This window comes from Stereum hirsutum (genome assembly GCF_000264905.1).
Source record: "Stereum hirsutum FP-91666 SS1 unplaced genomic scaffold STEHIscaffold_4, whole genome shotgun sequence".
Taxonomy (NCBI): domain Eukaryota; kingdom Fungi; phylum Basidiomycota; class Agaricomycetes; order Russulales; family Stereaceae; genus Stereum; species Stereum hirsutum.
Window position 1 is genome coordinate 53243 of NW_006763134.1, and position 27712 is coordinate 80954.

Consider the following 27712-nt stretch of genomic DNA (forward strand, 5'->3'; position numbering starts at 1 on the left):
AACTTGCTCAGTGCAACCTCCACGCGGCAGATGCCTTGCGAGATGTAAATCACGCTTCTGTCGGAAGTACTCATTAGCCATGAAGTCTAGCATCTATGTACATATATATCACTTCGACTCTTCTAGGAATCTAGACTTGCGCCCCATTACGCTTCGTTCCTGTTACTCCTTCGTCCCTGTTACTCTACGACGACGACAACGACGACGACGCTGCCTGGCTAACCTCTACTCTAAGACTGTCGACACGATATCTGCGTTGGAATACACGCCTTAGCTAAATACCCAAGACTAACTAAACGCGTCTCTACTCTCAAACATGGCGGACCTCGACCCGACCTCAGTCCCTCCCGAATACACCAAAGAAGGCGCAGACTGGCTCGCGGTGTTCAACCCGCACGTGCCGCGCGTCATGGACGTGAAGTTAGAGGCCAAGTTCACACACGACAGGTGCGTCTGCGAAGTTGGTTCTGGCTTTTTGGTGGAAAAGGACGTACCTCTGATGGGTTGGTTGTTCGGACGTTTGAATGAAGGGTAGTATGCAGCGTTAGGTTCTCCAATGACGGGAAATACGTCGCGATTGGGCTGGATGGGGAGGTTCGATTGTATGAAGTTGGATCGGGGAGTGCTCATGTGTACGCAACTCCTCCTCTGCCGGAACACGCCCCAGTTTAGCTTCGACTGACTTCCTCGCGTACGGTTCTGTAATACAGACTTGCGTTGAACTATGAGGGTGAGCCACCCACGCGGAACTATGTTCGAGCTGTGGCGTTCAGTCCGGACGATAGTATGGTTGCTGCCGGCACGGAGGATGCGCTCGTCCGAGTATGTCCAGTCCATATATTTCTTCTTGTCACCGTTGACTTACGCGTACGCTTCTCGCCAGATATGGAGCGTGAGCACCAAAGAGCTCATTCACACATTGCAAGGCCATTCCCGCGAAATATACGCTCTCGAATTCATCCCGGGCCCTTCGTCTTCACATTATTCACTCGCTTCCAGCTCAGGAGACCGCTCTATTCTCGTTTGGTCCCTCACCCAGTCATCCTCCCCTTCCCCCACAAGCACTCCTCTCATCGTCGAGGAGGACCTCCAATCGCCCAACACAGTCATCACAGCTCTCGCCGTCTCCCCCGATGGAAAGTACATCGCCTCGGGAAACCTCGAAGGCCAGATCCGACTCTGGAGCTCGCATGGACCTAGCACGGCGGACGGTGTCAAGGACAACAACGGACGGGAGTGGAAGGCGGTGGTCAGGTGGCAAGCACACGAGGAAGGCGTTTATAGCGTCAGATGGGCCAGTGGAAATGTGAGAGACGTAGGGATAGTGACGGGGAGTTTGGACAAGACGTTGAAGAGGTGGACGCTGACACTGCCGGACGAGGGTTCGAGTCCAAAGGCGGAGTGCGTGAAGACGATGGCCGGTCACAAAGTGAGTGCTCTAGGTTAGGGTGGTTAGCAGAGCGCTGTTGAACGCTGATGTCGTTACGGTCGAGTAGGATTTCGTTCTCGCCAGTGCCACCGTTCAAGAGGGCCACAATTTGAGAGCCGCCAGCGCTTCGAGAGATGGGAGAGTCAGGTTATGGGATCTGAAGAACGGAGAGATGCAGTTTGTGGTACAAGGGCATCGTAACGCTGGTGTGTATCTCTAGCTGTTCCTTTCATCTCGGGGTCACGATCCGTACTGACAAACAACGCGAAGTGACCTCGGTGGACCTCAGTCGCGATGGGAGGATGCTACTGTCGGGAAGCGGCGATGGCGAGGCACGGTTGTGTGCGTATATTCTCTTTCACTATCTACTCTCGAAAAAAAAGGCAAGGGAATGACGCTGACTATCATGATCTCGCCGTGTATCCTACAGGGAGTTATACCATCCTTTAACAGGTCCTTCCTGTCATGTTCTCCCCACTCTATTGTAAGCTATACTACTAGCCTGATGCTACCCGTGAATGAATCTCCATGAGTAAGAAGTGACACCATCAAGATTGTCGACGTGTCCTTATACTTACAGGCAATGAATTTTTTCCCGGAATGATGGTGTCCGGCGAAAGTCACCCTTGGCAAACGGCTATATTGTCGATCTCGCGACTACGTTTCCCGGCTGAGATCTTGACTTATTCGTGTTCATGCTAACAGGGATCATTATTTGGTCGCAATCAGATGTCAGTGAGAGAGTAGGTGGCATACGGATATGGATGGAGTACAGAGTGTAAACAGCACAACATGATGTTTGAATACGCAATGAGAGGAGATGAAGGTATTATTCGATGCGTCTACTTTTTCTCCTGCTTTTCCATGTGTTCGATGTACCTGTCGAACAGGAGCCCAAGTTGCGCGTGGCCCAACGCCTTCCGACTAGGTGGAGCATGCGAGAGTTCCGGAGCAATGAGCGATATGTCCATCTGTGTCGAGCTCCTACCTTTCGCCACCATCATATTCTCCAACTCGAGGATCAGACCAGCAAGGGCCCGAGAGAGAAAGTTGTGAAGAAATGGCCCATACAACCTTTTGGTGACAAACTTCAGAGGCCCCCCAGACAGTCTGGAGTCCCACACCTTTCTGACCGTCAATGCTCCACAGGACTCGCGAGATATCCATGGACATGAGTTGCATGATTCCCTATAAATACAACATAAGTATGTGCGCTGCGAGCAGGACACGGACTCGTCCGTCACCTAGCCCTAGCCATCTGACCTTGTCACACCTCGCAATACCTCGCCACACTGGCCATCCCTACTCCACTATCATTCAAGGCTGGGGGGCACTATCATCCTTGCGGTACTGTACCGTGGTCAGGAATTAAGAAGAAAGGAAAGAAAGAAAAAGGACATACATTAGCGAAACGTCTTGGATGCTGTGCCTCAATGTCTCGGACGAGGTCACTGTGGGCGCCAGAACTGTGGGCAGACGTCTGACCAGATTTATGTTGTACTTTGGATCTCTTCATAGCGCGGACCAAAACTTCTAACAGATCATTCCGAAGGCGACGGAGAAATTCGGTGGGGATTCCAGCCAGTGGCGGCGGACACCACGGATAAATTATTGAGTGACTGCCGGAGAGGAAGAGCTCGGGAGAGGCATCGGAGGTGTCCTTGGGTGGCGGCGGCGTGCGTGAAGGATCGGTGGGATGCCAGTACTGATAAAGTCGCCAACAACACCAACAACATTTCTTACTAACAGCGATAGGCGTCCATTGGGTCTAAAAGAACGGCGGACATATACATCTTCAATGACCCAGCGGAAAGTCCTGTAGAAGAAACACACGCACTTTGAATACCCTCTTCAGTATGTCCCAGTCGGCATGGTTCAGGCCTAGTGCACGCTGCGACGGTAGCTCGACTTCGGACGGCGAGAACGAGTGGGCCAAGCCCATCAAAATCGCTTCCGCGTGATACGTCACTCCCTGCACTCGTTCCGCCAGCTTTCGTCGGTCGAGGTAGCCAGGGAAATTTTTAGTCTCCACAAGAGGGTGTTGGGACAGTTCGTCCAAGAAGGTTTTGATACAATCCTCGACATTGTCGATAACGGGATCAGGGAGGGCGACGAGGTTCGCGCTTATCGGGATGCGCGGGGGTCTGCGAAAAATAGAAGTGGCGGCTTCGTACCAAGCAACGATTGTCTTGAGGTATCGAAAGATCGGATCTTCAGACGTACTCGGCCTTTCAAAGTCTTGAGATAGAACTATAAGGACAAAAGGCAGTAAGACAGACGATATACAATCAGACTCAAGTAGCGAGAACGTTACCATCTTCCTCTTCCACTGCGAGCAGAGACGTCTCTTCTGTATTTACGGTGGTGTCCTCGGTCCGATCTTGACTCCCTGAGCATGACGATGAGTTTTAGGATTCCCGATGGAGGTAAGAAAAAGAGTTTTAAAACCAAAAAAAAATGAAGGACACTTACGATAGTTTGCGTTGGTCTTCTTCTTGCCCATCGCCTTAAAAAGAGGTTTGTCCTCTAGGAGAAATTCGACCAGCCCTGTTTCCAATAGGCCGTGAAATTGAGTGAGCATCATAGTCGCTGTGATGATCTCATCCCCTCCCAGCTTCTCCTTGCACACCCCGTTCTCGATTAGGGCATTTTTCAGTCCAATATAGGTCTCCGTCAGGGCGTCAACCCAGGGCCTAATGTTATGCCGAGTGATCCTGAAGGCAGTACCCCCACTCTCGAAAGTGGGATGCTCAGCGGTAATACCACGATCCATCGTCAACCAGTTGAAAATTTCGCGACGTTTGACCAGAAGTGTTTTGTCGGGGGGAATGTGGATCTGGGAGAGGTCGTAAGTGGCGAGGGTTTCGATTGGATGCGTCTCCCATGTGTTTCCGCCGTTGAGAATGCGAGCCGCGATCTTGGGATAGGCATTGGCAACCATATATAGTTGAAATTGGTCGATCGTGCGTGAAAGACGGTCTTTGTCGGTACTCGGAGTACGGAAACTGTCGATAATGGTGAAGATGTTTCGATAGTGCACCTCAGGACTAAACAGGTGACATTGAACGAACAAAAAAGCAAAAAGAGTAGCAGAGTCACGCACTCCTGAGAGACGACATTGACATCCCAAGTCGCCAAAATCTTATCCACTTCCTCTTCCTTGTTCGCTGTCAGCTCCGTGCTTAACAGCGGCCGTACTTGGGCCGCCCTTGGAGACATTCCGTTCCGCGTGTTTTGAGCGACGAGGATGCATTGGACAGCGGTAGAGTCGACGTTGGCAGTAACAGCGACAACACGAAGAGCCTTGGGGTCGCTTGCGGGGCCTGTGACATAGGACGGTGTACCTGTGGTAAGAAGAGTCGCGACGTGGTACAACGTGAGTATCACGGAATCGCGGAGCTTGACAGATTGCACAGGGTCATCTTCTCGATGCCCTCTTAGAGCGGTCGTGAGGAGGCATATCTGAGCAGTAAGATATTTGACGTCGCTGTCTTTGTCTGCCATTTGTCGTGTACGGTATGAAGGTCGTTTGCAAATGAAACTGGGTAACGCGGCCGACCCATTTCTTGGACGCACCCAACCGCGCGGCTCCCGTCCGCCACACGCCTTTGCCACGCGAGCGCGGACTCTTTTATTATTATTTTTTTATTTTAAAATCAAATGTATTTTTATAGCGCCAGCGAGAGCCAGGGGCGCTGTGTATGTAAATACATACAACCAGACCACAAAAGTAACCGCATGAGGCGCCCGAAACCGAACCCTACATAAGCGAGACCACTGTATGCATACTGTACTAAGTACTTCTTTGTCAAATCACTTGAATCTACTCGTGATTCTCCGTCTGATTGGGCCAATCTTCCACAAATGTCGTTACTACAGCTTGACCGTGACAGGACCGCTAAGTGGCTTCTGGATAAATATACAATTTATTCCCCGAGAATAATAGAGGAAGGTCCGATAACGCAAACTTTGAATGTCATCTATTCGTGGTCCAAAGGCTATGCTACATAATTTCTCAATTCCTCTGCCCAAGACTTCGCCACAGTATTAGCTTGCCCCTCAGACATAACCCACTCGTCGGCTTCGATGCTCATCACCACCGTATCCTCTCGGGGGTTGTGGATGAATTCAACTACGACCTCGTCCTATGTCCATAAATTGTCAGATTTTTATTCTAAGGTTATGGGGTATCATGGAAGATAAGAACCCACTGCTACTTCAGGTACAACTAGAGACTCGTCCCATGGAGACGGAAGTCGATGCTTCTCGGGAGGTGTGACGACATTATAAGGGAGCTGTTTAAGTCGTCAACAACGAATTCTTGTCAGGGGCATAGAGCGGGGAATTGAGACAATTACGAACCGTCAGACTCTTCAGCAGCCTCCCGGAATAATACTTCTCAGCCTTCTGCTCAGCATCTGTATGCCCATTAGTTATGTGAACATCGTTCTTCTCCGTCTCAACCCTCCGCCCCTGCACCTGAAGAATATTCAACCACACGTTACACACAGGCCTCCCCTCGTTCCCCACCCACCCACAAACATCACTCAGCCGCGATCTCTCTACGACCTGGCTGTTGACCTCCATCCTCTTCTTCTCTTCCTTCATCAGCTGCATTCCTATCTCTCGAATTGTGACGGAGCCACCAACGTTTTTGATATGATGCGGAAGGACGTTCAGACAAGGCAGAGCCAGGCTGTCTGCGCTGATACCCGAATCGAACTCCTGATCTCGGGAAGCGAGCATTAGACCGAAGGTTACGGAGGTGTCCTTCGTGTAATAAGCTTGAACACGAGCCCAGGTAGCCATGAACACAGTCGAAAGCGAGAGACCATCAGATTGGGCCCTTGCACGGATGGAAGAGAGCGGAGGGTAGATATCGCGGACGATGAGGTTGATGCGGCGATTTGGAAGATAGGACACTGTAGACTCTTGATCTGAAGGGAGTCTCATGCCGATCGCAGACCACAGTGACGACCACAGTTCGCACGTCCTTCGTGCTCGATTCGGACTCGATGGTGTTGGAGAGTTGAGGCGGATGAGCGCCGGTTTAAAGAAAGTCCCGAACAATTCTTGCCAGTACCGACGTTGTCCGTCCTTCGAGGAGAGGGCAGGTGTGAAATAACCGACTACACTGCGAAGATCGGCGGAAGAGGTTGGGGAATCACCGCGATACAGCGTCTCCAAGTCTTGAACAAGAAGGCGCATAGACCACGCATCTGGTTCAGTGATCTCCTGAGCGTTCGGACATTAGGACTACAGCGAAAAGAGAAACGTACCATACTGCATGTGATGGAGACCGAGAACGATGTAGCTATCTTCTTTCCCATGCAACAACGCCATCCTCGAAAACGGAACACTTGGCTCCGGAGCGCTTTTCACGAATTTCCTCGCTTGTTCATGTACCTCAATTGTCTCGTCTTCCGCAACAATTTTTCCCTCCACCCATTCTGGCTTCCAACCGTTCAACACGCATAGTGCGATCCTTTGCTTCGCATCTCCCGTCTTAACAAATGAAGACCTCAATAAGGGGTTCCGCTCGACCAGGCCCTCCCAGGCACGTCTCATTCTCAAGCCATCAAGTTTTCCGCAGGAAGACCTGAAAGCGAATGCGTACTGCCAACGGAGCCCGCTGCCACGCTGCCAATTGCCGATATACCATTCCATGCCGGGCGTAACAGGGAGAACATCTTGCAACTGACTCTGAAGTTTGACGGGAAGACGATTACGAGCACTCTCGACGAGCTCTGGAGGTAGGCTAACATTGTATGCTGGCGACGGCGTCGCGGTGGCGGTGCCGTTGGTGGAAACTGTCTCGAGCTTCTTGGCCAAAGTGAGCATGAGATCGGCAATGGTTGTACTACGGGCGACGTCCGAAGCACTGAGAGGAAGGGCTGCTTTCCTGGCCAACGCTGCGACCTGGATGGAGGAGATAGAGTCGATACCCATGGAAGCGAGATTAGTGGCTGATGTCACAGAGGCCGAGGGAAGCATAACGAAGTCGACGAGGATGGAGTGGAATTTTTGCTGCTCTGACGACCATAATGCCTGTGCAGAATCTTCGCGAGCGTCGTTCCTTGTTGTAGGTAAGACATCTGAATCGGAAACCTCGGAAGGAGTGGGGGGTCCGGCAAAGACGAAGCCTTCGGGGAGGACCATAGCGTTCGGAGCTCTGACCATGGACTCGAATGCATCATGGAATTGTGACAGGAGGGATTGAAGGCCGAACATGTCGAGAACATCTGCAGCACAGGAAGCGAAGACATGATAGTTCTCGGAACCCTCATGAAGTTCGATATTGATAGCGTACTGTAGACCAATGTAAATCAGAATAGAGGCGCGAACTTCACGAACATCACACGTACCTGAGTCTTCGACTGCTCGACATCAGCTCTTCCCAGGACAGTCCACAAGTCATTCTGATCTTCGATCGTGTGCCCCGGTTGGTAGAGGAACAACGTATCGCAAAGAGTTTGTAGACCGAGAGCACGTTGAATGGAACGCAACGAGGCATGCTGCCATGAGAGGGAGTCGACGTTCCAACGGTGGGCGGCTTGGAGTAGACTCTTGTTCGTTTGCCCACGAGCGATAGTCAGCCGATATGGGATGGTGTTCTACAGATAATCTATGTATTAAGTCTCGCAAGAAAGCCAGAGAAGGGAAGAAGACAAAACCCACGAAGGCAGGCCCAATGATATCTTTCGCCCCTGCAACGACCCTCCCCGAAACAACCTGCCCAAACATCACATCCTCACAACCAGTAGCCATCGCCACCACTTTCGCCCAAGCCGCTTGACCCAGGCACTGTGGATGTAGCCGATACCTCCTACAGATCCTCTGCACGTCGTCTTTGGGGATATCGAGCCTGAGAGAGCTGCGCCATGCCGACACGTCGTTTGTTTCCTGATGAGTGCGAGGGTACAGAGAGGGCCTGGCACCCTGAAGTACCTTAGACCAGTATGATGTCCCGGAGTGCTCTTGCATGACGATGGTATCGGCGAGGCGAATGAAACTCATGGGAGAAATAACGGGCTCGTCAGAGCGATAGAAGCGTCGGACGTGGTGGAAGAGCATGGGTAGCGAGATACCGTCGTAGAGAGCATGATGCATGACCAACACGACGTATTCCGCATCTGGAGTTGAGACATGACGGAAGTAGACTGGTGGACGAGCGAGATCGTCTTCGTTGGCGAATGAAAGAGAGTTGATGAACTCCGTTGAGGCGCCTTCGACGGATTCGCGTTCTTCATGTACCCACTTGAAGTCTTCTACGGAGTGCTCGACCTGAACCCAGGCGCCTTCAGATGGGGCAAAGTGGAAGGAGGTGCGAAGGATTGAGAAGGCCTGGACGGCACGAAGCCAAGACTGCTTCATCTTCCCCACATCGCAAGAAGGCTGAAGTTTGAATGGAAACGCGTGGACGTAGAGTTTCCCACCGGAGTTGATTGTCTGTGGAAAAGGAGGTTAACAAAAATCTCTTTCGTTGCGCAATGAGCCGCAACGTACCTGCGACAGCATTCCAGACTGCAACGCCGTACACGGCGCGATCTCAACCATATCTCCCTTGTCCAACTTCAACGCCTCAGAATCCAACTCCTTCGACAACCTCTTCTTCAACTCCTCCAACCACTTCTCCGCCTCTCCTTCCTTTTCCAATCCAACAGAAGGATTAGCATCTTCTATTTTTCCGGCCAGATTCATGACCGAATCTGCCTGCATGATATCAACGGGCGAGACTGCGAAGCCCGAATCGTTCAGATTCTTAGCAAGAGAGACGGCTTGCAGAGAAGAGAGACCCAGAGCGACGAAGGAGGTATGTGGGGTGATAGTCGTCGCTTCTATGCGGAGAAATGAAGCGATGCTGGTTGAGAGGGATGCCATGAGCTTTTCATCGAGGATGCGAGAGGGTTGTGTGGCGGTGACGCCCGGGTGGTCGTGGGTGGCGGATGATGTATGGTCGGCGGTGATGGTGCTGAACGTTTGGTTGGAACCAGTCGCAAACGATTCTACACAAGATTCGATACCGCACAGGAAGTTCTCGACGTCTTCGGATTTCAGGACTGACGATGTGTACGATGCACGAGCTTCGACCGTGTCCGCGACGACGTCGATCACGATCTCTACAGACAACATAAACTATAGAATCCACGGGAAGCATCGTCAGTCAGTCTTCAAACTAATATATAAAACACATCTGATAGGCAAGACAGCCAGGCTCACCTCCGCGGCCGCATGGCTAACATACACACTCTCAAATCCCTCATACTTTCCAGCTCCTTTTCCCCTCCCGTTCGCGTTCGAGTCCTCGTACCGACAAGAGAACAAAACTTCTACGAGATCCTTACGTCCGATCCATCTCTGTATCTGCCCCAGGTTGGAATGTTGATACCTCGCCGTCGAATTCAGATCGTTCTGTACGGCCTGGAGTATTTGATGTGGGCGTTGGTCATCACCGAGAAGCGGGACGTGTACGGGGACGACAGAGACGAGCGGGCAGAGTGCACGATCGATAGTCTCGAGGGGGATGTCGCGGCCGGAACGAATAATCTAACATCACGAACGAACGACCAAAGTCAGTGCACATGTTCGTTTATTTAAGGCCATCATCACGACCTACACCAAATACAGCATCATCTCTCCACCTTCCCACCCCTTCGCCCTTTGCAGAACTCGCGCCTGCCACAGCAAAAGCGGCAGCAAACACGGCTTGCGGGGTCACCCTCATCTTCATACACACGTCTTTGACGCTTCCGTAGCCCATCTCTAGTACTCTTCGAGTTCGCGCACTTTGAACTTCATCTGAGGGAGGTAAACGGCGGATGGGAGAAGAGAGGGGAGGGATGGATTTGAAGTGATCGATCCAGAACGAACGTGCAGAGGCATCGTTCGAGGGAATGCGAGAAAGGACGGAGGAGAGGGGGACCGGTGGTTCCAGGTTGGTCGTGTCGACATTCTCGGAGGCGGATAAGGAAGAAAAGAGGCCATCAACGTCACGCATGAGTGGCGGAATGGCCATACCGTCGTACAGTGCATGACTGATCGACAGGACAAAGTAGATTTCCTCGTCAGAGTAGACGTTAATCCGGAAAAGAGGCGTCGTGATGTCCTGGTTAATGTCGCTTGCGATGCGATTGGCGGATGTCCGAGCGAACCAGTCTCCGAACGACGTATCAATAGGTCCGTCGGAGTTTGAGGTCAATGGGAGGCATGTCGAGTTGGGTTTGAGAACGACTTGAACAAGGCCCTCGTCGTCGATAACGAATACCGTCCTAGCGATTTGCGAGAATTAGTACACGATTCACCAGAAAATTAAAGGGGCCAGACCCACCTCAGAATCTCATGCCTCTCAAAAACGCCCTCCCAAGCACTCTTCAACCTCCTCGCCACCACTTCACCTTCTTCACCCTCGCCTTTGTGCACCCTATAAGCGAAATGCTGAACGTACCCTTCCCCACCCGCCCCAATACCAGACGTCACGCTTGCGAGTACACCCTCTTGCACCGGGAACGGCGGTAACACCCGTTCGATCGTATCGGGGTCGAATACCGCCACAGCTCGAGCCAACAAAGCGTCTTCATCCCACTTCAACGCTTTCGTCTCCATCTCTGAAACCTCAGTCTCGCTCTTCCCTTCAGACTCCAACTGCAAGCTTGAGGGAGAAGACGAGAGGAGCTCCGCGATCCCGGAGACCGTTCCCCGTGCCATGACCTCCGCAACCACAACGCCCCTCCCCAGCTCTCTCGCCAACCTCGCGAATCCCAACGAGTCCAACCCGCATTCAAACGCATTACTCTCCGGCCCCAACTTCACCTCCGCACCCGCGCCGGTGATCTCGCCAATCAACCTCACCACCCTCTCTTCATTCTCCGTCATCGTCCGTTCCTCTTTCTCCTTCGTAGCGGGCGTGGAGGAAGGAAAACCGACGTTCTGAGCAGCTAAGAGCACGCCCAACTCCGTATCACGAAACAGTTGCCCCAGCACCTTCTCGTCCGTCTTTCCATTCATACTCAACGGCAAAACATCCACGGGGACGACATACGCTGGACGCATATAACTCGCCAGTTCCCTATTCGCCGCCTCTTTCACGCGGGGTATGACTTTCTGCACCCACCCTTCGTCATCTTCCGCAGCGTTGTCTCGAGGTGAAAGTGGGACGACGACCCGCGGCTTGACGTTCACCCGCACCGCCGTGCCCGCTTTCTTCGACGGAGCAATGAAACTGACAAGGACCTCGCCCGAGCCGAGCGAAGGGTGCGTGCTCACGAGCGTCGCAGCGTCGAGCTTGACTGCACTCACAGATGTGGAGGAGGCGGAGACGGCATTGCGCAGGACGGCAGAGACGCCTTCTGCCTCGATGCGTACGCCGCGGAGCTTGATCTGTGTGTCGATCCGACCGAGGATCTCGAGTGTCCCGTCTGGGAGCATCCTCACTACACCACCATCGCATATTTTAAAGTCAGGATCAGCGCTGCAAAAAAAAGGGGAGGTGGGGAGAAACGTACCCAAATCGCCCGTCCGATACCCCCTCACGCCCTCCCTCGGCCACTCCACGAACGCCTTCCTATTCGCCTCCTGCATGCCCTCCCCATGATACCCCCTCGCGACTAACGGGCCCGTAACAATCAGCTCTCCCGGCGTGCCCCTCGGTACGATCTGCAGCGGGATGTCGGGGTCGGGCTGATGGTGCAGCGCGGAGAGTATTGAACGCGTGCTGGTGGTGGTGGTGGGTGCGGGGACGGAGGAGGCGATGTAGACTTCGCAGGAGGGAAAGGGTCGGCCTATGTTTTCTTTTTTATCGGTTGGGCGGATGATGCGTGAGGTGCAGCCGACGGTTGCTTCAGTAGGTCTGTTACAATACAGAAGCGTAAGGGAGGCAACGATGTAAATAGAAAAACAAGTTTAACGTCAGTGAATAAATATGAGGGTAAGGCGTAGTACACGCGGGGAAAAAAGTGTGTGAGCACGCACCCATAGAAATTAGCTAGTATCACGTCCTCCCTGCCCGCCCACATCTTCAACACCTCATCGCTAATCTTCTCCCCTCCACTAACGAGATACTTCAACGCGCATCTCTTCTTCCCCTCATCGCCATCATCGATCATAACCTCCCCCGGCCCCCCCGGAACACAAGCCCTCAACATACTCGGCACGATCCCCATATGACTCACCCTCTTCTCGCGTATCACCCTCGGGAGGTCCGCGAGGAGGGAGAGACGCGGGGCGGAGAGGAGTGCGGTGCCGAGTGCCCAGGACTGTGCGATCTCGGAGATATGGACGTCGAATGCTATGGCTGTAGATGGGGGGTTTTTTTTTGAGTAAATAGGGAAGGAGCAAGTGCATAGTATAAGGGAGGGAGGGAGTGGGGACTTACACGCTAACGCTAACCTCTTATCCACCCCAGGCGTCGTCACAGGCCTCGGATACTCGCACATCGCCTCGATGGCCCAATAAAGCCCACGATGGGTGAGCAGACATCCTTTCGGCGTTCCCGTCGTGCCTATCCACATCGCACACATAAAATTGTCAGTACAAAGTATTCATGTTTCAAAAATGGAAAGCACGGTACCGCTCGTATACAACAAATAAGCCAACCCGTCCAACTCCGCCTTATTCACATCTCCCTCTCCCTCCTTGCTTTCTACCTCTTCGTCTTCCGGAACGACGACCTCCGGCAGTGTCCTTTCCTCGCTCTCACTCGCGAATTCAGCAGCGAAGATCTTGGCCTCGTTCGGGGTGGTGAAGACGATAGAAGCGCCGCTGTTGATTGCGATGTAGGCTTTACGGGCGGGCGGGAGGTCGGGGTCGATCTATGCAGGAAGGGTGAGACGGAAGGAACATGGACCATGTAAGAGAAAGGTAAAAGGCGTTCGTTAGCATCACAATAAAAAACTAGAAACCACGAATCGCGTGAAAAAACAAGAGTACTCACAGAAACATAACAACACCCCGCTTTCCAAATCGCCGCCTGCAAGACATAAAACCAAGCATCCCTCTGCCTACAAACACATATTCTCTCCTCCTTCCCTCCTCCCTTGAGCTCAAGTCTCGCAATCAACCACCTCGCAACCGAATTACTCCTCCCATTCAACTCTCCATACGTGATCACCTCTTTTCCTCCTCCCCCTTCTTCGTCCCACAAATCACCCGACGCGTATATCTCATGTGCAGGCCATTCGGGATGCGTAGCCGCGGTGCGGAGGAGGTATTCCGTGACAGGGTGCGCAAGCGCCGGGTCATACCTCTCTGCGAAGGGCGATATAGATAGTAGGTTGTCGTCCGGAGGAGGAGATTGAGCGGTATCGGAGGAGGAGGCGATGAGATGCACGAGGTGGTCCACGAAGAGCGAAGCAGAGGCAGGCGAGATGAGGGCTGCGTCTGAACGAAGTTCAAGGTTCAGCTCTGCCGGCTTGTCGTCTTCATGTGGTAGAGAGAGGTTCGCGAGGAGCTGGAGGACGTTCTCGGACCACTCGGTGCCACTGTGGCCCCACCCGAACTCGACCGGGAACAAAGTGCCACCCTGAGTGTCGCCGAGAGCCAGCAAGGACATCAAGTCTTCTGTAGCTCCAGCTGGATACTCGACCTCGTCGTCGTCGCTAGCATCATCGCCACGGAAGCGAGCGAGAGAATTGGGCAAGACGTGCACGAGGAGGTCCTGAGAGTCGATGTATTGCTGGACGAGAGCAGTGTATGCTTTTAAGACCGTTTTCTTCACGGTGTTCTGTACATCCTCGGCATGAGAATGTTTATCCTCATCTGGGGATGATGAAGGAGAGTGGGAGAAAGACGGGAGGGTGAGAGTGCGGTGGACGTGTATGGGCGCGTGAGGTTCGTTGCGCGACGACGAGCCAAGGTTGGGCAGCGAGCGATGAGTATAGTTCTCGAGGACGCGGGCGACGGCGTCCATAGCGCACACAGAGTCAAGCACAAGCACAACAGGGAGACAGACTTCAACGACCAGAGACCCCTTGCATTTTCTTTTCCTCCAGTCTTACGAGTCAACCCGAACCCGGAATTTACGAACCCGTACAGTCATTTATTCGATATTTGGAAACCAAGAGTAATAATCGAGGATGGACACATGAGAGCCCAGCATGGTCCATGTCTACGTGCCCGCGTTCCTTGCTCCAAGTGCTGAAAGTTCCAAGATGTTCGGACGAGTCGGGCGGTCTGTCGGACGAGAGGATGATGGCGAATCCATGACGAGACGAGGACGACGACTGACGCGCCTGCGATCCGGCGTTTGATCTTATCCGATAGCGGCGCGTCATCCGCCCCGCCAAGCCTCCCGGAGTCATTTGCAAACTTTTAGATCCGCATGCTCCAGGCCGCAATTTTTATCTGATAATCGCTTTCCCTCGATGATCGTGGGATGTGCGAACGCAAACAAGGTTGGCATCTCGTGTCTCATCAGCTTCTCCGGCCGGCTGCGAATGAAGAAGCAACAAAGAACCTCGTTTCTCGCCACATCGCCGTTCCTCCATCCTCCTCAGTCCTCCGTCCACGTCCTCCTCGTCTGCAGCTAGTCTCGTCCGTGGACCAGTTGCCGTCCTTCAGATCTTGGACATCAGCTTGATCTCTCTGCGCATCTTTCTCTCGGACCCTCAGCTTTCCGGACGCCCGAACGCCCGTGCTTTCCAATGAATCCGAATGACAGACCTTGCTTGTCCCCTTTCGCGAACCCTCTGCAATTCTCTCGTGCTGGAACTTTTCGTTCAGGAACAGTCGTCACTTTTACGACTGCTTGGCTGACTCTGGACGGTCGCGCAGCGCCTAGCTTAATCCGTGAAAGAATTCGAAAAGAAAACATGGATATCTACTTGCCCCGCCATCCGTCTCGACCCGCATCATAGCTCGTGTCTCCACTTGTCCAAAATTCCCCGCTCGTAAATCCTAAGCTGCCCGTCCTCCCCCTCCCCTTGTCCATCTGTGCTCTCCTTCCCCTCGCCCTCATTCTCGTCGTCATGGCCATCGAGCAAAAAACGAAACCTCAGGATCCGACTGAGCCCCTCGTCTACCTCCACAAAATCCCCGACCTCCCAAACGTCCACTGTCTTGCCCTCAACCGTAATGTAGCCCGAAACGCGTTCAGCAAGCAGATGGTCAAGGACATGCACGCGCTGCTGAAACAAGTCGAGAGCGATCGTTCGTGAGTATTCATCCTCCACAGCCATGTTACCACTGCCCCTTTCGCGCCACCCGAAAACGCCACACTCACTCACTCACCCACTCTTGAAACTTCCGTATTGCATAGCGTGACAGTCCTGATAATATACTCTCCCCACCCCGTCTTCTCCGCGGGTGCCGACCTCCGCGAACGCGCCGCCATGAGCTCCACTGCCGAAGTCTGCCAGTTCCTCGACAAGTAGGCTTCCCAAAAAATATACACCTGGATAATTCGTGATACTTTCCACTCACCTACCCCCAACGAAACGCAGCCTAACAGCGATGATCAACGCCGTCGAGAACCTCGAGGTGCCCACCATCGCAGCGATGGACGGGCCCGCTCTAGGTGGCGGCCTCGAGCTCGCCCTAGCCTGCGATTTCAGAGTCGTCGGTCAGTCTCTTCCCTATCCCTCTCCTTCCTTCTCCCCCTTCTACTTCCATCACTCCACTCATCCTCACCCTCGTACTGACGTCGAATACAAATACAGCCCCATCCGTAACCAAACTCGGCCTCCCCGAATGCAAACTCGGCATCATCCCCGGCGCCGGCGGCACCCAACGCGCGCCTCGTCTCATCGGGCGCTCGAAGGCTAAAGAACTGATTTTTACGGGGCGGGCGATCGATGCGTGTGAGGCGCGACGGATCGGTGAGTTTATTTCTTTTCTTTTCCTTTGCTTTTCTCCAAAGTTGAGAGCTTTTGATTGACTGAAATATTCGTGGCGCACAGGTCTGGTAGACTACGTCGCCGAGACAGGTCAGTCCGCGTTCGAGAGGGCATTAGAGCTCGCCCGAGAAATGAGCACAAGCGGTACGTATCTCCTCTCACACACTTATCCCTATCCATTATCCATTGAACTAATACCTCCCCTACCTAACAGCACCCCTCGCCCTCCGCGCCGCCAAAACCGCCATCTCCCTCTCCGAGACGCTCTCTCTCCCGGAAGGCCTGCACGCCGAACGACGGTGTTACGAGCCTCTGCTGGAGACGCGGGATCGGCGGGAGGCGCTGGAGGCGTTTGCGAGTGGGCGGCGGAGGGCTGTTTTTGTTGGGGCGTAGTGTGAGTAGGGGGTGTGAGTATAAGTAAAGAAATTTTGGGTCATGGTATGGGTTGGGTGTATGTTTATGTTTATGCATGGGTATATGTATCTCAAAAATGACTGAGGGTGACAGAATAAAGCATGCCGTGTTGTAACCCGTTCACCCAAAAACTGGGTCTGCCAGTGCCACTCGGTGCCACACTCACGGCGACAAGGAACAATGGACCGGCATGCTCGGCCCGAAAAGTTCAACATTCGTGTCGCGCTTCGACTCACACTCGTCGTAAGTACTCACTATAGTCTCCTAAAGCAGACTGGCGAATTCTTCAACCGGCTGGCGCAAGGATCACTCTGTATAACTCACCATGGCCAGCGCTATGTCTGAATCTGAAACCAAGTCTGACAACAGCAGATCATCTTCTCCCGAACCTGTCTATCAACGCGACCAAGAGGTCAGCTTGTCCATTCTTTCCTTCCTTCATTGTTCCTCCAGCTTCAAGTGCTCACCAACGACAGGCCTTCGAAGTGTACTGCGAGGAACGCGAACCAATGTCTCAACTCCACCCGGCCTTCGTTGTAGACCGCAAAGTAGCCACCCATCCTCTCTGGCGTGGCCCAATCGTCCTATGCTTTGGTTTCGGCATCGATTCCGACCTTCTCGTCGATTATGCTCTGAAGCACGGGCTCACCACCCAAGAAAAACTGTCCGAAGGCTCCTTTCAGCGTCGAGGGCGCACGCGCGCAAGTGCCATGTTTGACGCGCAGAAGCACCTGAAGAAAAAAAGTCGTGCTGCGCGGCTCCATTTACGGTATCCGGTGCATGTGAAGCACGATATCGTGATTGCGCTGTATGATAATTATTCGAAGGAGAATGAGGAGATGTCGGAGGAGCATGAGCGGATCGTACTTGATTACTGGAGGAATGCGTTAGAACTTCCGGAGGACGAGATGCCGCTGTGGTATTTTGAGCAGGATTAGATCGCTGTTGTGACGAGTTGTTGAGTTCTCGGTTGGTTCTCGGAGATTTTATTGTACGTGTTGTGTGGTGCTTAGAGACATGGGTGGACTGGAAGTTTTATGTACGTTGAATGGTGCTGTTGAATAAGAGTAAACACAATGAAAATCTCATTCTGAACGACTCATTGGGCTAATCACGCATTATCACGGTGACTTAGACGAGGGAACAATAAACCGGCATCCTCGGCCCGAAAAGTTCAACATTCGTGTCGCGCTGATGGAAGTCGCGCTGAAGCGTCGACTCACTTGCGACTCACACTCGTCGTACTTACACTCACCATAGTCCCCTTAGACTAGCCAATCCCTCAACCACCTGGCGCAAGGATCACTCTCACCAGCGCTATGTCTGAATCTGAATCCAAGTCTGCAGCTGACAACAGCAGATCACCCTCACCAGAATTCGAATTTGACTTTCGACGCGACCAAGAGGTCAGTACAGGTCAGTACCGGTCAGTTCTGCTTTCCCCCAACCCCAAGTACTGACCAACTCAAAATTACAGGCCTTCCAAGTGTACTGCGCGGAACGCGAACCAACGCCCCAGCTGGACCCCGCCTTTGTCGTAGACCACAATTTAGCTCGTAATCCACATTGGCGCGGCCCAATCGTCTTACGTTTCGGTTTCGGCATCGATTCTGAACGTCTCGTCGATTATGCTCTGAAACACAACCTCACCACCTTAGACAAACAGTTCTCAGGCCCCGTAGAGCGTCAAGGCCGCATGCGCGCAAGAGCCATGTTCGACGCGCAGAAGCACCTGAAGAAAAAGAGTCGTGCTGCGCGGCTCCATTTGCGATATCCCGTACACCCAAAACACGACATCATGATTGCACTCTACGACAACTACTCAAAAGAGCACGAAGAAATGTCGGAAGAGCATGAGCGGATCGTGCTTGATTACTGGAGGAAGGCGTTGGGACTTCCGGAGGACGAGATGCCGCTGTGGTATTTTGAGCAGGATTAGATCGTTGTGATGAGTCGTTATGTGCTCGGGGATTCGAGGTCGAGTATACCTTTCATTGTAGATGTTCTGCGGTGCTTAGAGACATTGGTCGACGGGAATTTCTCTGTACATTGAATGACGCTGTTGAACAAGAGCAAATAGAACGAAAATCTCATTCTGAACGACTCATTAGACAGTAATTACAGTAGACGTGGGCTGCACCCCTCCCTCTTCTCCTGCGCACACACGAGCTCACACCCAATAATCCTCAATCCCCGGCGCCCTCTGCCTCCAAACCCTCCCGATCCTCAAATCCTCCTGTCCATCATCATGCACCTCGCAAATCGCCGGTGTCGCGTTCTCGTCCTCGAACGAGGCGGGCGGACTGGGATTGCGGAACGTCACGTTCCGGGTCTGTGGATGCGACCGAGCATGAAGATTAGAAACGACTACGTGAAGATGAGAGGGTAAGGAAGAAACACATACGAGACCAAGACTCATATGTATCCCCACCGGATGCTCCTCATATTCCTTCAACTCCACCTCCACCTCCTTCCTCATCCCCTTCTCTCCCTGACAAGTCCGACACCCCCCATCCTCCATATCCGCCTCGCCATGCGCTCCCCCCTCACAGCTCACCTCACAACTCGTCTGTGCTCTCTCCTTCTTCGCCTTGGCCTGCACCAACCGCGCAACATTCTCCACCAACACCCTCGCCTGCGCATACGCCGGTTTCGCCGCCTTATGGTGCGTCGTGTGCGCGACGTCGCCGAGCGCGAAGATATGTGGGTATTTCGGCTTGCACTGCGGCGTCGGGTTCGCGGTGTCGGCGAGCTGGAGGGTGCGGTGGATTGAGATGAATTGGTTTTGGGGTGGTGGGGGAAGAGAGGGTGATGAAGAGGCGGGACATGTGAAAAAGGGAGGAGAAGGAGGCGTGAGCGAGGATGGGGAAAATGTGGAGATTATGGATGAGTTGGGCGTTTGGCCTGTTGCGAAGATCTATATTATGAATGCGGGAGGTGAGCGTGCGTTAGGGAACTTTGAACTGCAGGAAGCTTACTACGAAATCAGCCTTGATTTTCTTCCCGCTCCCCAACTCGACCTCGAACTCCTCCTGCTCTTCTTCGACGACCGCACTTCCCCCCTTGCCCTTCCTAGCCACACGGGGAACACGAAACCCGCCCTCGGGGACATTGACTCTCTCGCCCAGTATGACCTCCACCCCGAGTTCAGAGCATCTCTGTGCGATGATCGAATGGAGTTTGGGATGGAAACGGTGCATGAGGCGGGATCGGGAGTGGACTAGTGTTACGTGCTTGGAGTGACTGGAATAGTGGTCGGCTATATCTGTTGCCATTTCTAAAAACAACATACACCGTCAGTCCTAATAACACAGTGGACGCGATCAAGGAGAAAGGTTAACTCACGAATACCAACGGCTCCGCCACCGACAACTACAATCCGCTTACTCCTCCTCACCTGCTCCTGATACGCCCTAAAATACTCCACTCCGTCCATTTTCCCCTCCGTATGCAGACTTCCAGGCGGACTGAGCTTCGTCCCGGTCGCAATGACGAGGTACTCATATGGTACCTCCACCACCTCTCCCTCTCCCTCATCCCCCTCCTCAGACTTCTTCCTCACAACCACACAATCCTCCCTAATCGCCGTCGCAAGCCCTTGCAAAACCTGCACCGGCCTCTCATTTTCGCCCTCACGGGGACACGGGCAATTCCCCGCCTCCCTCGCACAGACACACGGCCTCCGAATCGGGAGGGAAGAAAACATGGCATTGTAGGGGATGAACGCTTTGTGCTCATGGCCGGGTACGACCGCGAAGCGGGGAAAGGCGAACAGGTACTGGAAGTGGCTGTTCTTTTCGATGAGGATGATGTTGTGCGTGGTATGCAGGCGGGTGGCGAGGAGTTCGGCGGATTTAGTGCCTGTTGCGGGGTGATAGACAATAATGTTAGGGTGGGTTCGTGGACATGTGTAGAGACGGGGCTGCTAGTGATGCATAGAACGAGGTTTGATGGTGATACTTTGGACGTGTGGCGTAGAAGCTTCCCAACTAAGAAAAACACAAAGACCGTTCCGAATCACGCGTTCCGAGCATAATCCCGCGGTGATACAGTATTGTTCCACCAGGCTGCACGCCGACGGAGCAGAGGAACCCATTCACGTTCAATTCAGAACACAAGATCACTCCGTGTCCATCCAAACGCCCATGAGCTCATGCAATGGTCGCATTACCGTTCCAACGGACTGAAGCTTGGACTAGAAGAACATGGAAGACAGAAGGCTCGTAAAGTTTAAACTCACCGACAAAGCTACCGCCTATCACGACGATGTTCTTCTTCTGCGAATGCACCGATGGAGGCACGGTAGGAGGTCCTTGTACGTGTACAGGTACGGGTGCGGGGGTAGACGCGAGAGGGAAGTCACCGTTGGCCATTGTGGTCGAAGTACGTGGAGCAGATGGACAGGGCGAGAGGTAAGATGGTGTTACCAAAGGTGTGGGTATGTGGGTCTATTCAAAGAACAAGAACGGAGAAGTCAGCCCTCTTTTCTTTTCTAATATTACCATGGACCATGGGTACGTACCCAGACTGCGTGCTATAACTGGGGCTTCAGCTCAAGTTCGACGGGTTAGGAAAGCAAGGTTCCGATTTTTGCTAGGAGCACGGAAGGGAATGAGGGAGAAGTAAAAGGGCGAGACTGTTTGTCTAGCCACGGCCTGTTTATGTTCCTGCGCATACTTTTACTCCTAGCGACTCCAGACGGAGAACGTCGACGCGGAATTGACGCGGAAAGGCTCGCAATATCTCGGGCTCGGAATCGGACGCCGATAACGTTGAACACGCATGATTATCTGATAAGGTCCCCGCGAGGACCGTCGCAGTCATCGCAACGCCTGCGACATCTACAGTCCGAGCCCGGTCCGGAAAGATCGTGAATATTCGTCCATGCGGTTCGAGAATTTTCACTGGACAACGCAAGGCCCGACGACAAGAATTTTGCATCATGGGTTGTATGAATGTCGATTGTTTCCGACTGGAGCGAGCAAAAACGTTGCAATCATGCCGACAAATTTTCCTTATTTTCGTGGAGTACTTGGTACGACGCACGTTGTGGAGAGAAGAGCGAGAAATGGCGAGAGATGGCGCCTGCTGGAGAACAGAGGAGAGGCAGAGAGCAGCAAATATGATCATAATCACAACAACACGTCTACACATCCATACTATCCACATTTTACTAAGTTCCCTAAGTCAAAGTTCCCAACACTAAGACCGATGAACAAACAAGAGAAAAATAAAGAAACATATGGTACCACTAAGCACACAAATCCGCGACCACCTCGCCCGACTTGACGCCCATAACGCTCAACAACGTATCGCTCAACCCATGCGTCGCCTCCGTGCACCCCTGCAAATAAATCCTCCCACCCATCTCTTCTCCTTCGACGGGCATGAGCCTGTACGCCCTCGAGACGTACAACTTCGTCCCCGACGAAGGCGGGGTCAACTCCGTCGACGCAGCGAGCGAATGAAGAGGCGGCGTGATCGGCGTAGAAGGCGCACTACTATCCGTGGACCCAGCCGGACTCGTACTCTTTCTGCTCGCCCTGCCCCTGCCTTGTCCACCATACCCCAACATGTTCCTGAGCTCTTCGTCATGCACATTGATCTCGTCCGCAGAGCAGACCTTGACGTCCTGAGTGCGCACGGACTTGTTAAGCCCAAAGCGGGAGGCGACGTTCGAGTTGGCGATGAGCTTGATCCAGCCGGTGCGGTCGTAACCTGTTCCGCAGACGACGAGGTCGTAGGTCGAGTTGGAGAGGGATGCGTGCGCGGCCGGGTTTTCGGAGGTGCTGGAGGAAGAAGAGTCGTTGGCGAGGAGATGTTGAAGGGTGAGAGTGAGGGTGTCGTGTGCTGTGTGTATCATGGGACAGGGTCAGTGATAGAAGTGAGGGATACATCGGAAGAGACTTACCCTCCCCATCGAACGCAGGCGAAGCTTCAGCGGACAATATATTCGTATACGACCTCAGCCTGAGCTTCGGGATGCGAAGCTCGGACGAGGTACCTTCCCTCGCGGCGATAGTCTCGTCAACTTGCTGGTCGTAGACGAGTTCGTAGAGCTAGAAAACATTGAACAGTAGATTAGTGCACCGTGTGGGATGAACATGGCGATGCGAGTGAAAGCAGGAATAAACTTACAGTGTCAATAGTCCTCGGGTTGACGACTCCGTAATTCGTGTTCTTGTACTCCCTCGTAACGAACTCACGCGTCTTGTGCGAGCCAAGGTTGTACAGCATATTCGTCGCTGCAGTTACATCCATAGGTCAGTATCCATTCACATAAACACCGAACGGACAAGAAAAATAAAAAATACTGACAGTCAGGATCAAAAATCTCATTCGCGAACGGCGAATCGTCGCTCGGCTTCAATGACCCCTTCCTAAACAACATCTCAAGCTCGTGCCTCACCCCCTTCTCACTCCCAACGATTTTAATCTCGCTCAGCCTCGCATGCAAATCCAACAGCACCTCAGTCGCACTCTGGCCGCACCCGACGACAGCGACGCGCAGAGGGCGGGTCGTCGTTGACACGACAGGACCAGAAGACGAGGAAGGTGAAGGGAAAGCGGACAGGGAAGTAGTGAGGGTGGAGAGAAGGGAGCCGATGGAGGTCACGTAGGCAGAGGAGTGGATGATGCGTGGGTGAGAGTCGTGCGTGAGCAGCGAGAGGGTGGGTGGCATCTTGGCCTTGCCTCCGGGAGACATGATGATGTTTTCTAGACAGATAGATCGATCAAAAGTCAGTATCGCATCCATGAACGGTGTATAGGATGATGAGAAAGAGGAAGTATGGACTTACTGGCTCGACGAACAGTGATAACTCCCGTCTTCGCATCCCGGCTCTCGACCTCGAATGCCCACTCGCCTTCTCCGGCCTCTCTGAACCCAACGACGCTCTGGCCATACTTCACGCCTACACCCCGCTCCTCAGTCCACCTCGCGACCCAGCCCAGATAATCGGCATATTCCTTTCGAGAAGGGATAGTCGTTCCCCGGTTAATGAAGTTGAGGAGGCGGTTCTGGGAATGGAGGTACGAGAGGAAGGTTATGGGCGAGCCGGGGTTTCGCAGGGTTGCGAGGTCTTTCATGAAGCTAAGTCGAGGGAATATAAGATTAAGAGTGAGCGAAAATTAAAGAGGGAGAGGGAAGACGTGAATACTGACCTAATCTGCATACGAGCGCCGGGAAGCAACATTCCAGGGTGCCATCTGAATTTTTCTTGCTGTTCAAGGAAGAGCACATCGCGGATCGGAGTATCCTAGATGTAGCACAAATATACATATCAACACTTCGGTGTCTTGCAAAGTAGATGAAAACGAGGGAGGAGTAGATGCATGATGAAAGATCGAGTAGATCAAAGATCGTAGGAGGCCGGACATCATCGATGGACCAAGGAAATAGCATTCACCTCACCGCTCTCCCACTTCTCGATCAAAGCACCAGCGAGTGCGACATTCGCAGGGCCAAAGCCCAAGCCAACGAGGTCATAGATATTTTTATCTACCACCACATCCGGGGTATTCGAGGTATACATAGCAGTAGACATGACGATGGACCAGTAGACTGTTGAGTTTTGGTTTAGAAGATAAGATGCGATCGAGAGACGCTAGTTGCGAGGTGATAGATAGAAGCGAAGCAAGGCAGATAGGCAGGCAGGCAGCTAGCCAAACAAAACGAGGAGATGTCGAATGTGAGCGGGAGCCGACAGAGGCGGTAGTGACGGAAGGAGGTAGAAGGTGGGTCGGTATCAACCTTCGTTCGTCAAATGATGGAGTTTGGAGCTTCGAATATATTTAGCTTGTCCTGTCTGTGGAGGTATATAAGCGCTGGAAGGAGGAACGAGACGGCGATAATTTCACCGTTTCGATGCCCAGACGAAGGGAAAAATCGGGATGCAGCAGGGTCGGTTTACCAGTGTCCCGAATACACAAATGGAACGCGATGGAATGATTGTTGTGAAGGTGTGGCGCAATAATATTTCTAAAGGTCAGTACCGGTGCTGAGCCCGAGCGACTTCAGATGCAGAGTCGAAAGTAGATGCGTGCATCTCCGAGCATGATTCTGTTCTGGAGTGGGCTGGTTCGGGGGGTCGGTCGATATCTTTCGTCTTTCGGACGTAGCGCATGGAATGCGATCCCGTGGATGAACATTTCGCGCTAGGCCATACGTTAGAGCGAAGGCACCAAGACGAAACAACGAGAACGAGGGTGGTACATCAGCGCAGAGTGGAGGTGATGGACGGATGGACTGTTGGACTAGGATGACGGACTAGCTTCTGCGCCGGAGCTGTGGGTCTTCGTGGCTTTTAAAAAGTTCGACGTTCAAATGGAATGATCGTCGCCCAGACAATCTGATAAGATCATGCACCATTTGCCAAGCACAATGCGCAAATGACGACAGATTTGCGGCAGATCCGGTGTTGTTGACAGCTGTCCTGCGGAGACCGTTGGAGATCTGCAAAATATGGGGTGAAATCTTATCAGATTGCATATCACCATGAGGGGAATTACAGAATCCATGGACAAATAGTTCTGATGAGTCCGAATCGTTCGGGGAGAGCTGAAAGCCGCCGGGCGTTCTTGTGGCCGGTGCGGCGAACCCATCGCCACCGATGAGGATGTCCAAGGTCAAGGGAAAGAGAGAAAAAAAGGCAAATAATACATCAGGAGACTTGCCTTGCTTTTTCCTGTCGTCCCGATCCTCCATCCCTTCGCCAGACTCCAGATGGCGAACTCCACCGTCGGCTATGCGCCAGAGCAGTTCGAAATCCCGACAGACTTCACCTTCTCTCTCGCCGACTCAACTTCCGTACGAGGCGTTGAATCCACTACCGGTCTTTCAGTCTACCTGGGAGCAGCGGGCGCAGACTTGTCCTCTGCTGAAACGCCTTTCGTCACCTTAAAATTCCTCGAGCGCACTCTTCGCACCAGTCTTCATGGTGTCGTGAACGACGACCGAGCGCAACACCTCCCCGTCTTCTCGCTCAGCCTTTCCTCGCCAAAATCTGAACTCAGCCCGAAAGATGCTTGGGCCATCCTGTACGCTCTCTGGATCCGCCGTCCCTCTGAAGACGTCGTTCCGGTCTCGCTCGATACCGAATCCATCGCCAACGTGGAGGATATCCTCATCTATCTCACCCACACCGGTCTCGCGTTCTCTCCTCCTGACGCCACCGCGCCTACCGATCTCCTCGTCTCCAGACTCGCATTCTGGCAAGGCGCGGGTGCACCGCTCGAGAGGTCGTGGCATCGTGCTCCTATTCCGCATCCTTCCCTCTCCGGCCTCGCTCCGTTCGGATTCACTCCTTCCTTCACGCGCGCTACCAACGTCTGCACCATCCATCCTCTCCGTCCGCCGAAGCCCGCACCCGGAACCATAATCTACTCGCGTTATATCTTCGCCGTCAACCAAACGCTGACGTTCATCCATATCAACGCGAACGACCCTCTCCATTTCGAGACGTACTGTCGGTGGCAAAATAGTGATCGGGTGAACCATGGGTGGAGGGAGAAGGGTGACGACGAGCACCATAGGAAATATATCGAGGAGAAGCTGAGGGACAAGCACTCCATGGGTTTCTTGGTGGCGTGGGATGGAGAGTTCGCCGGGTACGGGGAGTGTGGATATGTAAAGGAGGATCATATGGGGACGTTCGTCGGTGGCTTGGGTGATTATGATCAGGGTATGTTATGGGAACTGTTGGTTTCGCTTAGATTGACTACAAAATTAACGATGACTTTGGCCGGGCAGGGACTCACCTCCTGGTAGGCGAACAGAAGTTCAGGGGCCATACGCGCTGTACGTCTCATTTATACCTCCAGCTCTCACTCATCCCTCAATTTGCGCCCCCACAGTCTCCGCTATCATGACCTCCATGAAACACATGTGCTTCCTCCGCGAGCCTCGTACCGAAGTCGTCGTCGGCGAACCGCGTACAGACCTACCCATCATCCCAAAACTGATCAAGGCGCTACCGCAGGAAGTCAACAGGGTACGTTCCTCTCGCTTTTCCCTATAGAATGACCAAACAAGTCGCGCAAACACTAACGAACAATGCATTTGTATGGTTGCATAGGAATTCGAGCTGCCGCACAAACGCGCGGTCTACTTCGTCCTCCGCAGACAGAGATTCTTCGAGGCGGGGTTATTTTATTAACTGACATCCTAGTTGGATGCTCGTCTTTGTATGAGAATGAGAGAAGTCGAATAAGGTCGGTGTAGGATGGGTGGGAGGAATGGGTGAACGTTTGGTTGTTGTTGGCGAAATGTGGCTAGCGCGTTTGTATCTCCGCTTCAAATACCGAAAAAATAAAGTTGAAGTCAACATTTCTCAAGTCATTCGACGACGCCAACGTTCAGCGCTCAGCACTCAGCTCTTTGATGCATCCTCCTATCATCGTCTCGGCTTGTAAGTCTTCTGTGTCTTCACTATCCTCCATTACTCTATTCTACCGCACTGCCGAAGTTCGAGCGCTCTCTATGCCGCGGCGACTCGTTTGTCCTTATACTCTGGTCCGGGCTTTTATTCTTTGTTTGTTCTCAAAAAGTGCTCTTTGGAATCGGTACCGAGGGTGACGATGTAGGCGCAGCGCAGGATCATCGATCACTTCTTACCCTGCTACGCCACAATGAATCCGCAGCCTCCGTCCCTTGAGTCGACCTGGACCTGCGACGCCTCAGATGCTTCGAGATGTTCGTACAGAATGTGTTGTGCTCTCACAACATCCGGTCAAGCGAATGGGCTAAGTACTGCGGGAATTTTTCTACAGGAACAAACGGGGAGAAGCAAGTCTAAGTCCGGTCGAGACTGCAGCACCGAAGCCTTCACCCTCCGCAGGCCTTTTCATGCCTACGATTGAGGCTTATTACTTACGCGTGTCAATGCTGCGAACTTCGAGACGAAGTTCTGCATCGACCGCACCCGTGGCTAGGGAGAACCGTTCCATAACACTCTAATGACGCAACTCAGCTCAGCTCAGCTCTCGTCCGTGCGATGGTGCTTTCCACCTCCATATACAGCCCCGGCACCGAATACATATC

General features: G+C 53.0%; 9 protein-coding genes across 9 annotated transcripts; 5 read left to right on the top strand and 4 right to left on the bottom strand.

Moving 5' to 3' along the window:
* The first annotated feature begins 149 nt into the window (after window positions 1-149).
* Window positions 150-1967, top strand: STEHIDRAFT_145580 (WD40 repeat-like protein). Its single transcript, XM_007301586.1, has 7 exons — window positions 150-447; window positions 531-632; window positions 711-822; window positions 884-1429; window positions 1497-1635; window positions 1700-1771; window positions 1860-1967. The coding sequence occupies exons 1-7, from the start codon at window positions 317-319 to the stop codon at window positions 1877-1879; spliced, it is 1122 nt and encodes a 373-aa protein (XP_007301648.1). The 5' UTR covers window positions 150-316; the 3' UTR covers window positions 1880-1967.
* Window positions 1968-2746: 779 nt separating this feature from the next.
* Window positions 2747-4933, bottom strand: STEHIDRAFT_154381 (uncharacterized protein; the record flags this gene model as incomplete). The annotated part of the gene is made up of 6 exons (XM_007301587.1): window positions 2747-2779; window positions 2832-3197; window positions 3267-3679; window positions 3744-3818; window positions 3902-4476; window positions 4533-4933. The coding sequence occupies 6 exons, from the start codon at window positions 4931-4933 to the stop codon at window positions 2747-2749; spliced, it is 1863 nt and encodes a 620-aa protein (XP_007301649.1).
* A 482-nt stretch (window positions 4934-5415) lies between these two features.
* STEHIDRAFT_93575 (uncharacterized protein) lies at window positions 5416-14378 on the bottom strand. The gene is made up of 15 exons (XM_007301588.1): window positions 13359-14378; window positions 12996-13236; window positions 12801-12926; window positions 12398-12719; window positions 11932-12275; window positions 10758-11859; window positions 10047-10698; window positions 9650-9976; window positions 8936-9565; window positions 8108-8878; window positions 7795-8043; window positions 6709-7738; window positions 5792-6648; window positions 5641-5724; window positions 5416-5574 (listed from the first exon to the last, which is right to left on the bottom strand). The coding sequence occupies exons 1-15, from the start codon at window positions 14331-14333 to the stop codon at window positions 5428-5430; spliced, it is 7857 nt and encodes a 2618-aa protein (XP_007301650.1). The 5' UTR covers window positions 14334-14378; the 3' UTR covers window positions 5416-5427.
* Window positions 14379-15353: 975 nt separating this feature from the next.
* Window positions 15354-16790, top strand: STEHIDRAFT_93579 (enoyl-CoA hydratase). Its single transcript, XM_007301589.1, has 6 exons — window positions 15354-15575; window positions 15681-15791; window positions 15865-15983; window positions 16081-16239; window positions 16321-16401; window positions 16472-16790. Exons 1-6 carry the CDS (start codon window positions 15391-15393, stop codon window positions 16648-16650), a joined length of 834 nt encoding a protein of 277 aa, XP_007301651.1. The 5' UTR covers window positions 15354-15390; the 3' UTR covers window positions 16651-16790.
* Window positions 16791-16996: 206 nt separating this feature from the next.
* Window positions 16997-17609, top strand: STEHIDRAFT_154384 (uncharacterized protein; the record flags this gene model as incomplete). The annotated part of the gene is made up of 2 exons (XM_007301590.1): window positions 16997-17083; window positions 17148-17609. The coding sequence occupies 2 exons, from the start codon at window positions 16997-16999 to the stop codon at window positions 17607-17609; spliced, it is 549 nt and encodes a 182-aa protein (XP_007301652.1).
* Window positions 17610-17990: 381 nt separating this feature from the next.
* Window positions 17991-18610, top strand: STEHIDRAFT_154385 (uncharacterized protein; the record flags this gene model as incomplete). The annotated part of the gene is made up of 2 exons (XM_007301591.1): window positions 17991-18077; window positions 18149-18610. 2 exons carry the CDS (start codon window positions 17991-17993, stop codon window positions 18608-18610), a joined length of 549 nt encoding a protein of 182 aa, XP_007301653.1.
* A 231-nt stretch (window positions 18611-18841) lies between these two features.
* On the bottom strand, window positions 18842-21044 carry STEHIDRAFT_137919 (FAD/NAD-P-binding domain-containing protein; the record flags this gene model as incomplete). Its single annotated transcript, XM_007301592.1, has 5 exons — window positions 18842-19003; window positions 19076-19588; window positions 19650-19948; window positions 20017-20532; window positions 20912-21044. 5 exons carry the CDS (start codon window positions 21042-21044, stop codon window positions 18842-18844), a joined length of 1623 nt encoding a protein of 540 aa, XP_007301654.1.
* An 878-nt stretch (window positions 21045-21922) lies between these two features.
* On the bottom strand, window positions 21923-24836 carry STEHIDRAFT_93585 (uncharacterized protein; the record flags this gene model as incomplete). Its single annotated transcript, XM_007301593.1, has 9 exons — window positions 24532-24836; window positions 24081-24479; window positions 23836-23930; window positions 23472-23764; window positions 22990-23388; window positions 22810-22916; window positions 22583-22730; window positions 22245-22521; window positions 21923-22193 (listed from the first exon to the last, which is right to left on the bottom strand). Exons 2-9 carry the CDS (start codon window positions 24216-24218, stop codon window positions 21923-21925), a joined length of 1728 nt encoding a protein of 575 aa, XP_007301655.1. The 5' UTR covers window positions 24219-24479; window positions 24532-24836.
* A 146-nt stretch (window positions 24837-24982) lies between these two features.
* STEHIDRAFT_93589 (uncharacterized protein) lies at window positions 24983-27001 on the top strand. Its single transcript, XM_007301594.1, has 5 exons — window positions 24983-25126; window positions 25348-26354; window positions 26423-26470; window positions 26527-26663; window positions 26748-27001. Exons 2-5 carry the CDS (start codon window positions 25397-25399, stop codon window positions 26826-26828), a joined length of 1224 nt encoding a protein of 407 aa, XP_007301656.1. The 5' UTR covers window positions 24983-25126; window positions 25348-25396; the 3' UTR covers window positions 26829-27001.
* The last annotated feature ends 711 nt before the right edge of the window (window positions 27002-27712 follow it).

Coding starts and splice junctions, on each gene's coding strand:
- STEHIDRAFT_93579 (XM_007301589.1), top strand. CDS start 15,391: ATGGCCATCGAGCAAAAAACGAAACCTCAGGATCCGACTGAGCCCCTC. Junction 15,576..15,680: donor CAAGTCGAGAGCGATCGTTC/GTGAGTATTCAT, acceptor CGTATTGCATAG/CGTGACAGTCCTGATAATAT. Junction 15,984..16,080: donor CTGCGATTTCAGAGTCGTCG/GTCAGTCTCTTC, acceptor ATACAAATACAG/CCCCATCCGTAACCAAACTC.
- STEHIDRAFT_93589 (XM_007301594.1), top strand. CDS start 25,397: ATGGCGAACTCCACCGTCGGCTATGCGCCAGAGCAGTTCGAAATCCCG. Junction 26,471..26,526: donor GTTCAGGGGCCATACGCGCT/GTACGTCTCATT, acceptor GCGCCCCCACAG/TCTCCGCTATCATGACCTCC. Junction 26,664..26,747: donor TACCGCAGGAAGTCAACAGG/GTACGTTCCTCT, acceptor ATGGTTGCATAG/GAATTCGAGCTGCCGCACAA.
- STEHIDRAFT_145580 (XM_007301586.1), top strand. CDS start 317: ATGGCGGACCTCGACCCGACCTCAGTCCCTCCCGAATACACCAAAGAA. Junction 448..530: donor GCCAAGTTCACACACGACAG/GTGCGTCTGCGA, acceptor GTTTGAATGAAG/GGTAGTATGCAGCGTTAGGT. Junction 1,636..1,699: donor ACAAGGGCATCGTAACGCTG/GTGTGTATCTCT, acceptor AACAACGCGAAG/TGACCTCGGTGGACCTCAGT.
- STEHIDRAFT_93575 (XM_007301588.1), bottom strand. CDS start 14,333: ATGGACGCCGTCGCCCGCGTCCTCGAGAACTATACTCATCGCTCGCTG. Junction 12,720..12,800: donor TAAGAGGTTAGCGTTAGCGT/GTAAGTCCCCAC, acceptor CCCCATCTACAG/CCATAGCATTCGACGTCCAT. Junction 5,575..5,640: donor TAGTTGTACCTGAAGTAGCA/GTGGGTTCTTAT, acceptor TTATGGACATAG/GACGAGGTCGTAGTTGAATT.